We start from the raw sequence: 14,930 nt of genomic DNA on the forward strand, positions 1-14,930 counted from the left end.
GTATTCCAAATCAAGTTTTAACTCTTCTGTGATCACTTGGGTGGCTTTTACCATCTGTCATCTTACGGTGTTGCCTTTTCATGTATTAATGTTTTAGCTCTCGAACTAATTCTAAGATCCCTAAAGGCAGGGAAATTTTTGAAAACAATAGGTAGTCAATATTAGATGGTTGGTGCTCTAATTTTGTACAGCTGTTGCTATGTTGTGCTTCTTAGACTTTCATACAATTTTTTTCATTTTCTACTTAATTTAAAAAATATAAAAAGTGTTTCATTGTTCAAAAGTTAAGACCTTATTAAAAGGTATAATCAAAGAAGTCTCGCTTTTATCTCTAGCCCCTCTTACCCAGTTTGTTCCTTACTCCCATAGGTAACTATTTTCATTAGTTTCTGATTAATCTTTCCATTGTTTCTTTTTGTAAAACAAGCAAATGCACCTTTATACTCAAACCCTCTCTCTTATACTAAAGATAGCATGGCTATATAGATTATTCTATGCCTTGTTTAGACATCTTCATACTTTTCTACAGTTGCATCATTTTCATTGGATGGGTGGATAGGCCATAGTTTTTTCAACCAGGTCTCTATTGGTGGACATATGGGTTATTTTTTATTTTTTGCTTTTGTAAATAATGTTGCAGTGAATAACCTTGTACATGTGTTATTCATAGTTATAGAAATTTTAACAGAGACCTTGGACTCATTTTTATTGAGGTTTATGATCTTTGGGAAATATTTTATTTTTTAATTTTATTTATTTTTTTTAAATGTTTTATTTATTTATTCATGAGAGAGAGAGAGAGAGAGAGAGAGGCAGAGGCAGAGGGAGAAGCAGGCTTCCTGCCCAGCAGGGAGCCCGATGCGACACTCGATCCCAGGGTCCTGAGCCGAAGGTAGACACTCAACCATCTGAGCCACCCAGGCGCCCCTGGTATTTGGGAAATATTTTATTGCCGTGTAGAGGGACATATATCTGTAGCTATCAGACATTTTTTATGTGTGCTAATAAATAGAAGTGTTTTTTTTTTTAAGATAGCATTTAAACCTATATGTCTTCACTCTGGTGCTATTGCCTCTTCAGCTCCCTAGAGATTTCTGAGAATAGCTTTGGTGCTTTCTCTGATGGAGACGCCTTCTTATTTTTTATAGGAATATTGTTGAATAAAATACATTTCAGTACATTAGATCAGGTATTATGTTAGGTGCTTCATCTTGCGAGATAGGAGAAAACTGAGGCTCAGAAAGGTTAAGTCACTTGTCCAAGGTCATACAGCTAGTAAATGGTGGATCCTGAATGTAAACCCAAGTTTCTGAGTCAAAGCTTGTGTTCTTAGCCTATATGTCACTCTTTTATATCAAACATATTCCATAATCATAGTCATTATTCTCTGTCTTCTGGAACCTTTTCATCTTTTGAGTCACCAAATATTCTCTCCCCTGTTTCCTGAGTGTCAAAATAGTTAGGATATTTTTTATAACAGATAGAATTAGGGTTTTTTTGAGATGGTCTTTGAATTTGTTTATCTTCTCATACCTTGATATTGGTGACTTGGGTGTGGGTGGTACTACAGCTGATTGAGTGAGTTCTCAGCAATCTGATAAGACTTAATCTCTTTAAATGCTCCCTAGGGCTGTTCTCAATTCTTTCTTGCCCCTGGTTATATTCTTTTTTCTTTCTCCTACTGCTACTAATTGGTTGTGCAAATAGGTAGTTTTTAACAGCTTTCCCATGATTCCCAGCAGACACACACACACACACACACACACACACGCACACACAGCGTGTGGATAATGATGGGGACAGTTGACATTAGAATTCCTAATGAGAGGACTGAAGAGTTGGGAAGAATGGAAAACAGTGAGGGTGGAAGTCAGGGAATGGGACCTCCGTGTAGGCTGTGTGGAGAGACTGGACAGCATAGGTATTAAAATGTGAGCTAATTCCTTCTGACTGGGTTTGAGTGTTGGCTCTACTGTGTACTCGCCATAGACTTTGTGCAGTTACCCTTTTCGGGCCTCATATTCTTTTGGGGGTAATAATACTTCATAGAGTTGTGAGGATTGGATGAGGTGAGGCTTGTAATGTACTGACCCATAGTAACTGTCTTACAAATGTTACAGTATGAAAGGGTGACAAGAAAATGACTTGGAGTATCTAGAGTCCATGTACATGGCATCTGTCATAGTATTAATGTATTTCCTCAATCCTGAGATGTACTTTTTTATGTTTTAATATTGAAATAAATATGCTTACTTAAATCAGTGATTACATTTAATGTGGTAGACAGTGCTTCTTTCCTCAACAATTGTTATTCCTTCAGTAGTGTATCTTCATATTGAGAAAATAGGGTATTGTTTATGGCTTAATATATGATTTACACCATATAGGTTGGTATTGGGTGGCTCATTCAATAATAAATAGCCAGTAACTCCCTAGTGACTATAGTGTAGCTATTAGTTTTTGAACAGTTGTATGTTTGAAAATATTTTGATTGATTGTGTAGAGATACGCACAGAAGAGAGAAGGCATATATTTCTTATGTCATTTATAGGACTTTAAGTTGGTACAGATAGCCTCTTTTTCATTTCAGGTATATCCTGTGATACATAATTATGAAAGATTTTAGGATAAAGAACATCTGAAATCTTCCTGAAGTTTTTGAACCTCATATTTTACAATCTGTCTTTATAGTTACCTGTAGCTGTTATCTTTGACACTTAAATTTTTGAATATATTATTGCTTTGTTTAATTTCTTGGGAAAAGTTCATTTTTGGCAGCTAATAATGAGACTTTTCCCCTCAAATTTTATAGGTTATTTGGCTGTTTCTTTATTTCTACATGAAAATCATGAACTGCTGCTTCTCCTTGTGAATACAGTTGTGAAGGTACTGTATTGTATGTTGATAAATATGAAGTCTTAAATTATTCTTCCAGGCAGCTGACATTTCACCTCAATCATATTGAATTAGATATTTTTGGAAGAAGCCAGGCTTACAGAATGGGCTTAGAAAGATCTTTTGGATCAGTTTCTGAGTTTATAAAATGAGGCTAATAATAGAACTTAATCCAGTTGTAAGGGTTAAATGAAACATGCTCCTGCTGCTGTTGTTATGGTTTCATTTGAAAGCAGATCCCTAGATTTTTAGTCAGATGCACTTTTCCCGCTGTTGTCTTGCTGTTGTCTTTTTCTCCAGGATCCGTACTGAATGTACAAATGAATTAGAAAGTTAGTAGAAAACTGTTAAGTATGTAGGACCATTGCCATGTTGAACTCACTGAGTTTCAAAATTTGCACTGAATCTTTTGTTTGCTTAATCATTACATCAGGATTTGCAGAGCACTAACCTGGTAGAAGTGTGTATGGCACTTACTATTGTCAGCCAGATTTTCCCTCGAGAAATGATTCCAGCTGTTCTTCCATTAATTGAAGATAAACTTCAACATTCTAAGTAAGTAAATTATTTTTGGATACATGGCTATAATATATATTTCAAAACAAAAATTCAAACTAAAAAATTTATTATAACTTTAACTTAATGCTATTAGGGTGGAGGCTATCCTTTGACTGCCACATACAATGCAAAAAATCTCTGATAGCATCATCCTTTATTTTGTGTGGGTTCGAGAAAGTGCCAGGCAGCTTTCTAAAGTTAAACTGAGAGGCAGTGAGGTTTAGTGTCAGGAATCTGTGGCTTTCCTCTCAGTTCTACCACAAACCAGCAGTGGTCCTCTTTTTCCTTTGGCTCTGTGGGTTTGGTTGAAGCATGTTAGTTTTCACAAAGTTGTTTTAAGGATAAAGTGAAATAATGGAAAAAATCTGGCAGTGGTTCAAGTACTATGAATGCAGAGCTTCAATGTATTGGGGTTGATTTCATAGCAAAACTGCAGCGTTCAAATTCTATTTTATAGCAGAGTATATCCAGATAAACCTTAACTTGTAGTATTTTGCTAATCTTATAAGATTCCTTAATTCTCTTTATCAGCTTGACTTACTTTTTCACCAATTATTTTTTTTTAAAGATTTTATTTGTTTATTTAAGAGAGAGTGAGAGCAAGAGCAAGAAAGCACAAGCGGGGTGAGGGACAGAGGGAGAAGCAGGCTCTTCACTGAGCAGGGAGCCCGATGCTGGGCTTGATCCCGGGACTCCCGGATACTGACCTGAGCCGAAGGCAGTCACTTAACCGACTGAGCCACCCAGGTGCCCCTGTTTTGTTTTGGGTTATTTCATTTTTGTTCTGTTTTCAACCAAGCGCCTTAACTTCATAACCTTTAAGGCTAGGAAAAAGTTTGCAATCACTTTTTCCTTTTTTTTTTGTGATGACAGTATTTTAGTTATATATACATTCTTAATATTTTTTTGTTATACATGCAATATTTATTTTACATGTCTCTTTAAGCTAGTATTTTTAGTGTTCTGACATTATAAAATGTTGTCTTATGATTTGTATTCTTTCAGAAATTTTGGACCATGAATCTTCTGGCTAAAATGATAGCTCTTACTAAGAATTATAGAATAACTTCATAGGCTTTTCAGACTTGCTTTAATGTTTTATTTATGTCAGATTTGTGTTGAGAACAAATGATGGCTATAGACAATTAATTACTGGAAGTAAAATACTGTTTTTCTTAGATAATTACAGGTTGATCTGATCATAGCAGAGCATTATTTTTATGCAATTTTTCCATATCCCCATTGTTTTGTGGTAATCAAATACTGAGCGTTTGTATGAAATCCTTCTGAGAACTGCATTTTTCCTCATTGCTTCCCATGTACTCTAATTTCAAAACCTGGCCTCTCCTGTCTTCCCCCAGTTAGACTTTTTGAAACTCTGCTTCTGCTGTTGTGGCCATACCTAACTCCATGCAGAAGAACATAGGTAGGCCAGTGGATGTCACAAACATGTGACTTGGACTTGACTTTCGAATTTCACCATGCCAGCCTCTGTCCAGGTCCCCTGATGTCTTTTGTTAGGCCTGCGGATTCCTGAGCCTGTTGAGTGTTTGCCTCCTTTTATCCTACTTCATTTACCTATTCTCTCTCAGAACTGAAATTGGTTAACACTCAATAGCAATACACTGAGATGTAGTTTACAGCCACCATAGTATGAATAATATTAATGGCAAATCTTGTGTTAGTCTGCTTTTGCTCTCTCTGTAAAAAGAATTTTCCATCATCGCATAGTTTGGCTAGGAAGATAGTGAGTTGCTTGTTAATGGAATTTAGAAGAAGCTAAGTTTGACATTTGTTAGAAATTTATAAAAGGTATTCTTGACTGGAACACAGAGGATTGCATTGAATAATCTCAATTTTGAGATTCTGTGATTTAAGGTAACAGAAATACCTAAAAGTAAATATTTCACTTTTGTGACACTTGCTGCTGTTATGAGCACTGCCAGCATAGCCTGCAAATATGAAGTATTTAGAAATAGGCACATGAGTGAGAATAACAAGGAATATACCTCCTTGGAAATTACATTAGAATATAGGATTGTTATTTTTGTTTCTTGTGTGCTAGACATTATCTGTTACAAATTAAGTGTAGGGTTAGTGTATACTTTCCTCTTCAGTTTTTTTTTTTTAAGTTTTTATTTGAGAGAGAGAGCAAGCACAAGTGAGAGGGTTGGGGGGTGGGTGGAGAGGCAGAGGGAGTAGCAGACTCCCCACTGAGCAGGGAGCCTAATGCAGGGCTTGATCCCAGGACCCCAAGATCATGACCTGAGCTGACGGCAGACACTCAGCCCACTGAGACCCAGGTGCTCTTACTTTCCTCTTCACTGTAATGACATTTTTGAAACATGAGCTGGGCAAGGGGAAGAGTAACATCTTTTAATGTGAGTCTCCCTTTCTATTGCCCTGCCTCCCTAAAGTATTTGGAATATGCTTGCCCATGGTACAAAAAAAGAAATATTAAAAGGTAGAATGTGAATGAGATTTTCGATATTAATAAAGAGACTGTTTAATATTACTAGGCAGAATTACCTCTTATAGATTAGAAGTGTTGATTCTTTCCCAGTTTCTAGAGAGATAGCTTTCAAAAGTGGAATTAGAGAATTAAAGAGTTTGTTTTTCTTCCTTGTTTGTTCTAGTTTCAAATATAATAAATACATGCTTGTTACCAAAAATTATGTAACTAAAGATATATATAACGTGGGCAGTTAGTCTCTTGAGGTCTTACCTCTTGGAGATAACCACTTTTTATAGTTTGGTGGATTAGAATAAAATAATAAATGTATAATTCTTCTTATATAGCTGATATTTTGAAATCATCTCATCTACAGTCTTTTCAAACTAAATGCATGACAAGTCAGATGGTTTGTTTAGATTTTATTTTTTATCTTTAGGGAGATTATACGAAGAAAAGCTGTTCTGGCATTATATAAATTCCACCTCATTGCTCCTAATCAAGTACAGCATATTCACATTAAGTTTCGGAAAGCACTTTGTGACAGAGATGTTGGGGTCATGGCTGCTTCTTTGCACATATACTTTAGGATGATTAAGGTAAGTTGGAAATTTCAGGAGGTACTGAGTAGTTGCCATTAGAAAAATTAATTATGGAATTAAAAGAAAACTCAGATTTTTCAGTAAAATGCTTAATTAACATTTCAAGTTTTTACTGTTGACTTTTTAATATTAATTTTTGCAAGTTGTTTGATAGCATGAGTTGTAGGCACATTACAGAATTAGTCTGTTTTTTAAATGACTAAGATTTTTTGAGTTAACTAAAGGTGTATGGAAAAATAGCTATAGAAGAATATTGAAATTTGCAGATTTGCGGTTTTTCAAGCAGTGAACTTTTAAATTTTTAAAAAAAATATTTTTATTTATTTATTTTTAAAGATTTTATTTATTTGACAGAGAGAGAGACACAGCAAGAGAGGGAACACAGAGGGAGTGGGAAAGGGAGAAGCAGGCTTCCCGCCAATCAGGGAGCCCGATGTGGGGCTCGATCCCAGAACCCTGGGATCATGACCTGAGCCGAAGGCAGACACTTAACAACTGAGTCACCCAGGCACCCATAAAAAAAATTTTTATTTATATACCGGAGAGAGAGAGCACAAGCAGGGGAGGGGTAGAGGGAGAAGAAGCAGACTCCTCGCTGAGTACGGAGCCCAACTCGGGGCCTGGTGTGGGGCCTGATCCTTGGACTCTCTGATCACTTAACCATCTGAGCCACCTAGGTGCCCGAAGCAGTGACTTTCTTTTATACAACTTTATAGCTTATAGAAATGAGGAGAGCCAGTGGGGGTTGTGCAAGGTATATGGACAACAGTGTTGACTCCTTACATTATACTGGGTCAAATGAGAAAAGAAGGTTGAATGGTATGGTAAAATTTTCTAAATGGTGATACAGATTTACACTAATTCAGCCCCAGTGTATTGCCTGAAACCCTTTGTATGTTTTATATGTGTGTGAGAGACTCCATGAGTATTATATAACAAAATGGCATATGTTATTGAATTCAATTTACAATTACAGAATTGAAGCTTGTCCTCATTTTTATGCATTGTGCTCCAAAATAGATTGGTATAAATAGATATTTCATGTTAAATCTTATTTTTCCTCTAATGTTTACTAAACTTTGAAAGAGCTATTATTTCCCTTCCAAAAATGTGCCCTTGATAATGAAATAAAAATTATAATGAAGAGTCTGATGTTTACTTTGAAGAATGTATATGTAATTTCCCCAGTCCAAGAGATTAGTCAGATAGATAAGCAAAGCACACTCACTCAGAAACACAGGTATGTTTAAATACTATAGGGTTAATTAATTTTTTAAAAGGCAGATGCACTGATCTGGGGAGGTTTGAATGGTTGAGTAGTCTTGACTGTGCCTTGTGCTCTTCCACCCAGAACACATTTAGATCGTTTACATGAGAAGTCTTTTGCAAATAAAGGTCGGAGATTGCGAACAGGCCTTGATTTTTATCAAAAGTAGAAATAACACTGCCCCTTTTCAGTATGCCAGTTCTTTTCCTTTTTTGATATAATTGCTGGTACTGTCTAGTAAAAGTTCTATATAAGATGTAATTATAAGAATTTATGAAATGTGATTAAGACTCTATGGGGACAAGTAGCTTTTGGTGGAAGCTTTTTGGGGGATGATAGCTTTGGATCAGGTAGCCAGAGTAGTTTCATCAAGGAAGAAATCAAACTAATTAGATTAGAGTACTGTTTCATTAAATGTGCACATGAAACTTCTAAGTGAACATATACTAAGTTAGATTCTGTATGGCATTTCAACCAGGTCTGTTTTATATTTGATAAGACATTATTATTAACAGAACATTTTTTGTTTTGTTTTTTGGGTATAGGAAAATCCATCTGGATATAAGGACTTGACGGGGAGTTTTGTAACAATATTGAAGCAAGTAGTTGGAGGAAAGCTCCCAGTAGATTTCAATTACCACAGTGTGCCGGCACCATGGTTACAAATCCAGCTCTTGAGAATACTAGGACTTCTAGGAAAAGATGATCAAAGGTAAACTATTCTAAGTAAACTTGATACCCTGATAGCCTGTCACCTAGAAGTTTCATAAGTCATATTCTCCCATTGTTTAATTGTCTTAATAATGATAAATAAACCACTGTAAGAAGTACATAACAGGTTGCTAGGATAATCCTGGCTCTTTGCTTATCTAAGTCCTGCTCATAGGGACTTCTGAGGCTCCATATCTTTCATGAAGCCTTCTTAATCATTCTAGCTTAGGGATTGGGAAACTTTCTGTAAAGGGCCAGACAATAAATATTTTAAGCTTTGTGGGCTGTATGTTGTCTGTTGCAACCATTCAAGCCTGCTGTTGTATAGCTCAAAAGCAGCCATAGACATTACATAAATGAATGAACATTGCTGTGTTCCAAAAAAACTTTATGGATGTTAAACTTGAATTTCATATAATCTTCATGTGTTGTGAAATATTATTCTTTGATTTTTTTCTCCCCAATAATTTAAAAATGTAAAAACCATTCTTATCCTGCAGCCATACAAAAACAAACATTCAGCCAGCATAGGCCTGCAGACTATAGTTTGCTGACTCTTGCTCTGGTTGGATGTGAGTCCTTCATCTTAATTCATTTGTCTGAGTTATCTTTTTAGCCAATACTTTCTATTAAACTTTTTATGGGTGTCTATTCAGTTATATATATCTTTTATAACTTTTTATTTTGCCATAGTTTTTCAAACTTACAGAGAAGTTGCAAGAAAGTACAAGAAGCTTCCTTATACCCTTTACATAGAGACATCAATTATTTGCATTTGTGTTATTATTCTTTCTCACTATATATGTGCATGTGTGCACACATATTTTAAAATTTTTTTCCTGAACTGTTCAAGAGCAAGTCCAACTAGATTTTAGTTCCCTTGAGAGCAAGGACCATGGCTTGAGTCCTTGATGTGTTTCTCTCTTAAGAAAATATATGCTAAAAAAAAAAATTTGCTAATCAGTGTTTTCACTTTATGAAAGATGGTTCTTCTCTATGCAGTAGGGTACCTTCTAATTCCTTAGCGCTTTACAAAGGTATTGTCCTCTAGGCTCTTGCTCCTAGTAATGCCTTGTCAGTGTCATGTCAGTGTCCATCTGCCTGGAGCTCCTAATGAGAGCTAATTGGACTGTATCACTTCTGGTACTGCTATGTTACCTTTTCCTGTGTTTCGGAATCTCAATTCCTGACGAAATCTGAGTAAAAAAACTAGAGGTGATGGGGGTACATCTGCACATTACAAATGTTTGTCCTAATTTTATATAATCCAGCCTATCCTATTGTGTAGCTCTAGTTGGAGTTCACTGGAAGTCTGTTTTAAAATCATGAATTTCATAGTAATGGAACCAGACCTCACTTGTCTAAAAAGATCCAGTGATAATATGTTGTTTACTAAATTCATTAACTCATTCCTTTATGGATGAATTTGGGGAATACGTACAAAGTTACAAAGAATATGTACAAAGAGAGAGCTTACCTCCAGAGAGCTCAGTTGAATAGAATTAGGCTCAATGAAGTAAATAAAGAGTGGAACTCTTATGATGTTGTAGAACATTAGAATATTTTCTCCTTTGTCCCAACTCTGACATTTTATGTTAACACAAATCTTGTGTTTCTCAAGACATGCTTAGCTCAGTGTGGCAAAGTAAAAATGTTATTTTATAACAGATTCTAATGTATTTAATGAAAGAGCTAATTTACTGGAAAAGTCTTCTTATATTTATATTCTTTTATGTCTGTTGTTTGAATATTTTCTTGTGTTTTATAGCATTCTTAGTTTTAGGTTATTAATGTTGCTTGATCATGTCTGCAGATGTTTCCACATTTTCATGTGGTTAATTATGACTCCTACGCCAGACACTGGCTTTTAAAATTGAGAAACTAGACTGTAATCTAGGTGTAGTATTACCAAATTTGGGGCGGGGGAAGGGTTGTAATGTCTGCTTTGTGGTTATTGTCTGGAAAAAGTGCTTACACAATAAAATGAAGGATTTTAGAATATGGTCCTGGATTCTCACTGGATAGTTATACTTTAGTCAAGACAGAATAAAAGCACATGCACTTCAAATTAAATTTTATAGCTGTATATTTGGAAAAAAGAAATTTTCTGAAAAAGATGTAACATACATCATGTGTTATTTGTGTAGCCTCACATTATTTTGATCTCTTTGTTTTATAGTGTAGTTTCTCTGCAAGACTACTATGTGTATTGTATGTTGATGGTAGTTCTTTTTTCTATTCGTGCTTTTCGAATTTGTAAAACATAGACAGAAATGCCAGTTGAGAAGCCATAGTTTCACACTGACCTCTTGCAGAGGACTTTTCTAGGTTGGGAGGCAGAGTGCTCTACAAAGCACTGCATTTTCTTACAGTATCTACCTCAACCCAGTTACTGTAAATGTAATCAGTAAGCATAAAGGCATAGGTATGATACAAACCCATTTCACAAAATGTAATTTCTTTATATTTAACGTAAATGAAAGTTAAAATTTTTTTTCCAGAGAACCTGGTGCTGCTCAAAGAAAGACTAGTATTTGAATATTTTTTAAAGACTATGTGGTTACTGTCTGGAATAATCTGGATATGTGAGGTATTACTGTAGTAACTTGAAACAGGTAGCATATTTTATTATAAATAAAATTATAAAAGGTAGTATGTTCAACCAAACAAAAGCTTGATTCATAGACTAGGTACAGGTAGAGGAAAGAGTTGATTGACTTAGGGATATCTCTCCATTGACTAGTCAGCTTTGATAAAGCAGGAAATTAAACTCAAGAAAAAGAACATATGGAATCTTGAAGAAGTGAAATTCCCATAGCTTTATAAAATGAATTTCTTTCACTTCTTTTCTGTAGATCCTCAGTTTTAAAGAGAGAGAAGTTTGAAAAACTGTTTTATTGAGTTATAATACTATAATTCTACTGCAAATAAAATATCTTTTAAACAGGACAAGTGAATTAATGTATGATGTTCTTGATGAATCCTTACGAAGAGCCGAGCTAAATCACAATGTCACATATGGTAGGTAACATATGTAAATGCTACTCTAATGATTATCAGTGTTTTTCAGGATTGTAACAAAATGCGTGTTAGAATACTATAAATTCCAAAAGAATTGTATATGTTAATTTTTAAGATGGTTCTTTGGGTTATTATTTTTCAGTGCAAGCATTAGATAACTAATAGAAATAATTTGAAATTATGGCATTGTTTTAAATGTTGACCTAAATTCATTATTAAAATTATCTCTCTCTTTTCTAAATATTTTAAAGAGAATTGTTTTTATATTGAAAGTATTCACTAAGGGTCTAATTGACTGTAAAGGTTAACACAGTAGATCTGTTCCGTACTTAGGAAGACAGTACTTAAATAAATCAGTCAACTAGTCATCAAAGGTTCCTTACATTTCTGTGTTTTGTTGGGTCCTGTGCAAGGTGCTTGGAGTACAGTTACGAATAAAACAGTATTATCATTGATCTCACAGACTAGATGGAAAGGGTCAGGTGGTGTAAATGTTACAGAGGAGAATTCTAGGGTGCTGTGGGAGAAAGAGCAGCTAGCCTTAGGTGAGAGAAAGAACAAGGACAACCGAAGGAACAGGAGAGTGTAGACAGAGATATATACGTGTGGGGCAGTAAATATGTAGGCGGTAGCTATATGTCACGTCCAGCTTTATAAAGCAAGTTAGTGATATGAGACGAGTAATTTGCGGGTGGAGGACTTAGGAAAGTAACTCAAAAACTTCCAAGCTTAATAGCCAGAGAGAGGAACTATTAGTTCTTTATTGATTAGTTTGAAAAAGCTCAGTAAAGAAATTGGGGTATTTGGAAATGTTCAGAAGCAAAGTAAAGCAGTTTGAATTTTGCATGCACTGGAGAAGAACAGTAAGGAGACATTGAGAGATTAACTCAGTGAGAAGTCATTTCTTAATCTAGTAAAATACTGTGAAGACCATTGTTCTTTCAGACAGTGGTAAACTGTGAATCTTTAAGGACAATGATTATAGAAACGTAGGGTGGACTAGAGGGCAGAGATTGCACTAGTTTAACTGTAAGAAAAATGCTTGACAAAGATGGAGTAGGAATAAGGAGAAAGGATTGCATGTGTAAGACTAGTACGAGGATGATAATATATATGATAGTAAATTGAGATGGTAAATTTTGTAGGATAGATTTATGTTTTGCATGAATAAATGGTAATTAAGGCAATAAAAGTGGCTTATTCACTTGTTCAACCAGCATTCATTGAAGGCTTACAGAACAAAAACTTGATTTGTAAACTAGGTACAGATTGAGGAAGGAGTTGATTGATTTATTTTTCTATGATGAGTCTGGGAGATTAAAGGAAAATGAGGTAGACACAGTCCCTGCCCTTATGAGTGTATAGCATAATGATGCCATTATGCTATAATATCCCATAATGATATTATCTAGGATCCTACTGTCTAACGAGAAGAGTCAGGCCAGAGGTAAGGATGATCCTTACTGGCAAGGTGGTTTGGCTAGGAACTGCCAGAAGCTCCAAAGAAGTGTCAGAGTCTTTGCAGGCCGCCAAGTAAAAAGTTTTTTTTGAGATACAATTAGCATGTAGGATAAGAGTTTAAAAGGCTCTCAAGGAATTCTGTTTAGAATCATTTAAGGATTTGCTTTTCTTTTTCTTACAGAAAGTTTTTGTTTTTGTTTTTTTTGGTAATTGACATTTCAGCTTTAATTTTATTTTTTTGAATAGGTAATATATGCACATGGTTCAAAATTCAAAAGGTATGCAAAGGTATACAGTGAACGGTAATTGTCCCTTTGACCCTTACCACCCACCACCCAGTTCCCCTTCTTGGAGATAGCCACTGTTACCCATTCCTTTGATTTGGAGAATGCTGTATACCTGAGGAAATATTTTTTAATGTTCTCCACTAGGGCGTCTTTCCTTTATTAAGATTCCTGGGACCAACACCAACAGTTCGTTTCTTTGTAGGCTGTCAGTTCAGTGTTCACCTTGCCATGGAAACCTTATAGTTTCTTTTGTTTTATTTATTTCCTTTATTAAACTTTCCATTGTTAGGCTCCCCCCCTTTTTGTATTGGTATGTATGATATGTATGATATGTATTGATATGGTTTATAACTTACAGTGATTTTATCATTGGTAGACTTTTCTAGTAGTGCTAACATAAATATTTTTTTGCTTAAGAATGTGAATTTTAAATTATCAACTTCATAAGGGAAGAGACTGTGTCTATCCCAGTATCTGGCACTAGGTTAATCAATGAGTAATATGTTTTAATTGAATTAAAGGAAAAGAAGATTACTTTTATCAGTTGTCTGATTGAATTTTAGTCTTTATACTTTCTAAACCATATTTTTATGACAGCTCCATTATTACAACTTACCTTAAAGTTAAATCAAGACATAAATCACATCAAAGACATTTATTGACTACTGTTATGTACCAGGCATTGTACAAAGTGATATAGAGCATATGAAGAAGTGTAAAATACAATCTTTGTCTTCAAGGAATTTACAATATAATGGGAGAAATAGCTTATTTATGAAAGCATAATACCAGTATAAGGTAGAATGCTAAGGGGTGGTGCAGGGAATAAATATTACAGGAGTCCAGAGGTGGTCAAGGTCACTGTGGGTCTGAGGACACACATAAGGATTTATTGATGTAATGAGGCCCTGAAAGGTAGGTAGGATTCAGATAGCCAGAAGGGAGGTCTAGGGGGTCTAGGCAGAGGGAACATGAGAGAAAGTGCAGAAGTGGGGATATTTAAAACTGCTTCAGAGAATACTGACTTACCAGCAGCCTGCATGGACCGTTCATAGTGGGAGCAGTGGAAAGGCCATGTTGCAGAGGTCCTCTTGTGGGAGCCAAATGAGTTTGGACTTTATACTATATAAATCCAGAGGTATGGAAGTTTTTTAGGCAGGGTACTGATAAGATGAGAGTAACATTTTTGGTAAGCTATTCAGTAAATTGGGAGAATTATATAAAATGGAGTACAAGGAACAGAACCATCAAAAGTAGATAGAAGTACACTTCCCTGTTTTTCCCACTTAGTGGATATTATATGTCAAATTAGCATACGACTCTGAAAGGTGGAGAAATGAAAGTAGACTGGTTAGGGACCTTCAGATGCAAGGAACAACACCATGGTGAGTACCCTGGGTTTTCTTTTTGCCTCATAGTTCCCAGACTGGGTACTGGAGAGCCAGCAACCTGGAAATGCTGACAGGCGCAGACAAAAATGCCCCAAGAAAAAAGCCTGCTGTCCTAGCCAAAGGACTGGCAAGAAAAGGGCAAAATAGCAAGATAGCAGTAGCTTCTCTATTCCAGCCAAGCATCACACACAGCAAATTATGTCATGGCAGAAAAGACTGAGTGGGAAGCCAAGATTTCCACGTCACCAGGTGTAACCAGCTTCCCAGCCCTCCACTGGACTTGTG

At 35.5% G+C, this 14,930-nt stretch overlaps 1 protein-coding gene across 3 annotated transcripts in view; it reads left to right on the forward strand.

Annotated features, from left to right (window-relative positions):
* Positions 1-14,930, forward strand: part of AP4E1 (adaptor related protein complex 4 subunit epsilon 1) — a 55,481-nt gene that overhangs the window by 7,438 nt on the left and 33,113 nt on the right. For all 3 annotated transcript variants that reach the window (XM_028100083.2, XM_028100084.2, XM_028100086.2), the window contains exons 4-8: positions 2,813-2,886; positions 3,329-3,450; positions 6,345-6,504; positions 8,320-8,486; positions 11,433-11,506. In XM_028100083.2, the coding sequence (XP_027955884.1) occupies positions 2,813-2,886; positions 3,329-3,450; positions 6,345-6,504; positions 8,320-8,486; positions 11,433-11,506 (597 nt within the window). The remainder of the gene's footprint in view (positions 1-2,812; positions 2,887-3,328; positions 3,451-6,344; positions 6,505-8,319; positions 8,487-11,432; positions 11,507-14,930) is intronic.

The sequence above is a fragment of the Eumetopias jubatus genome, unplaced genomic scaffold (genome assembly GCF_037043125.1).
Source record: "Eumetopias jubatus isolate StellerSeaLion01/CBP00866 unplaced genomic scaffold, mEumJub1_p1.0 scaffold_7, whole genome shotgun sequence".
Taxonomy (NCBI): Eukaryota; Metazoa; Chordata; class Mammalia; order Carnivora; family Otariidae; genus Eumetopias; species Eumetopias jubatus.